Raw genomic sequence first — 1,098 nt, 5'->3', positions numbered from 1 at the left:
ATTATCTATATCACGAGTAAAGAAAAACAAGGACAAAATATTGGAGGTCAAGCGAAAACTGGAGATGCTACCAATTGATCATGCTGGATAGTGATCAACCTAGGATAGTGCATTATATTGATGGTTTCTAAAAATGAGAGCATTGAAGAAACCAGTGTCAGGACCACATATTCTAGAAAAAACTCTGCTCCTCAATGCACTTGAAGATGGACCTGCAGACTTCAAAACGAATAATGGCTGGTTGGAACGATGGAAAAAGACGTATGGAATCCGTCAACTATCCATCCAAGGGGAAAAATTGTCTGCTGATGAAGAGGGAGGTCAAAATTTCTGTCAAACTTTCCGAGACTTCATTCGGAGAGAAACCATAGTGAAGACCAAATTTACAATGCCGATAGGTCAGGTCTCATGTAGAAAAAGTTGCCACGCAGAACCCTTAACTGTTTCTCGGAAAAATCAGTACCGGGCCGAAAACTGGCCAAGCAAATAGTAACCATGATTATGTGTGCCAACGTTAGTAGAACTCACAAAATTCCCTCACTGATTATTGACACAGCTAAGAAAGCACGGTGTTTCGGTAAAGCTCATCAGTTACCAATCACCTACAAGGGACAGAAAAGTGCCTGGATGGATCGAGGACTCATCAAGAAATGGAACACAGAAGTCTTCTTTCCAGAATTGCAAGCAAAACATGGTTCAGAGGAAAATTGTCTCCTGTTGCTGGATAACGCGGGCTCACAGGCTTCTGCTGAAGAATTAAATAGCATCAGCCAATTACGTCATGCAATGGATCTTCCGCCGAATGTCACTGCTCTTATTCGAAGAATGAATCAAGGAGTGATTGAAAAAACCAAGAGAATTTTACGTAAAAACATGTTGAGACGCCTATTGTTGGATAATGATACAGCCAGCCTGAATACATTCTTCAAAAATAGGACTATTTTGGATGCTTGAACCAGACGGACTTACATATTAGAAAAAATGGTATATGAGTAGATATGACAGCACCGCTAAAAAAATATTGTCTATATAATTGTCCTCTAATTGTCCTCTCTCTCTCTCTCCCTCTCTCTCTCCCTCTCTCTCTCTCTCTCTCTC

At 40.6% G+C, this 1,098-nt stretch overlaps 1 protein-coding gene across 1 annotated transcript; it reads left to right on the top strand.

Moving 5' to 3' along the window:
- The first annotated feature begins 495 nt into the window (after positions 1 to 495).
- On the top strand, positions 496 to 954 carry LOC107046868 (tigger transposable element-derived protein 2-like). Its single transcript, XM_015269588.1, has one exon. The coding sequence runs from the start codon at positions 496 to 498 to the stop codon at positions 952 to 954; it is 459 nt and encodes a 152-aa protein (XP_015125074.1).
- Positions 955 to 1,098: the final 144 nt, after the last annotated feature.

The sequence above is a fragment of the Diachasma alloeum genome, unplaced genomic scaffold (assembly GCF_001412515.2).
Source record: "Diachasma alloeum isolate Michigan unplaced genomic scaffold, Dall2.0 Dall_scaffold_02622, whole genome shotgun sequence".
NCBI classification, from domain to species: domain Eukaryota; kingdom Metazoa; phylum Arthropoda; class Insecta; order Hymenoptera; family Braconidae; genus Diachasma; species Diachasma alloeum.
Note: the sequence above shows the minus strand (reverse complement) of the source record. Positions and strands in the feature narration are given on the sequence as shown.

Coding starts and splice junctions, on each gene's coding strand:
- LOC107046868 (XM_015269588.1), top strand. CDS start 496: ATGATTATGTGTGCCAACGTTAGTAGAACTCACAAAATTCCCTCACTG.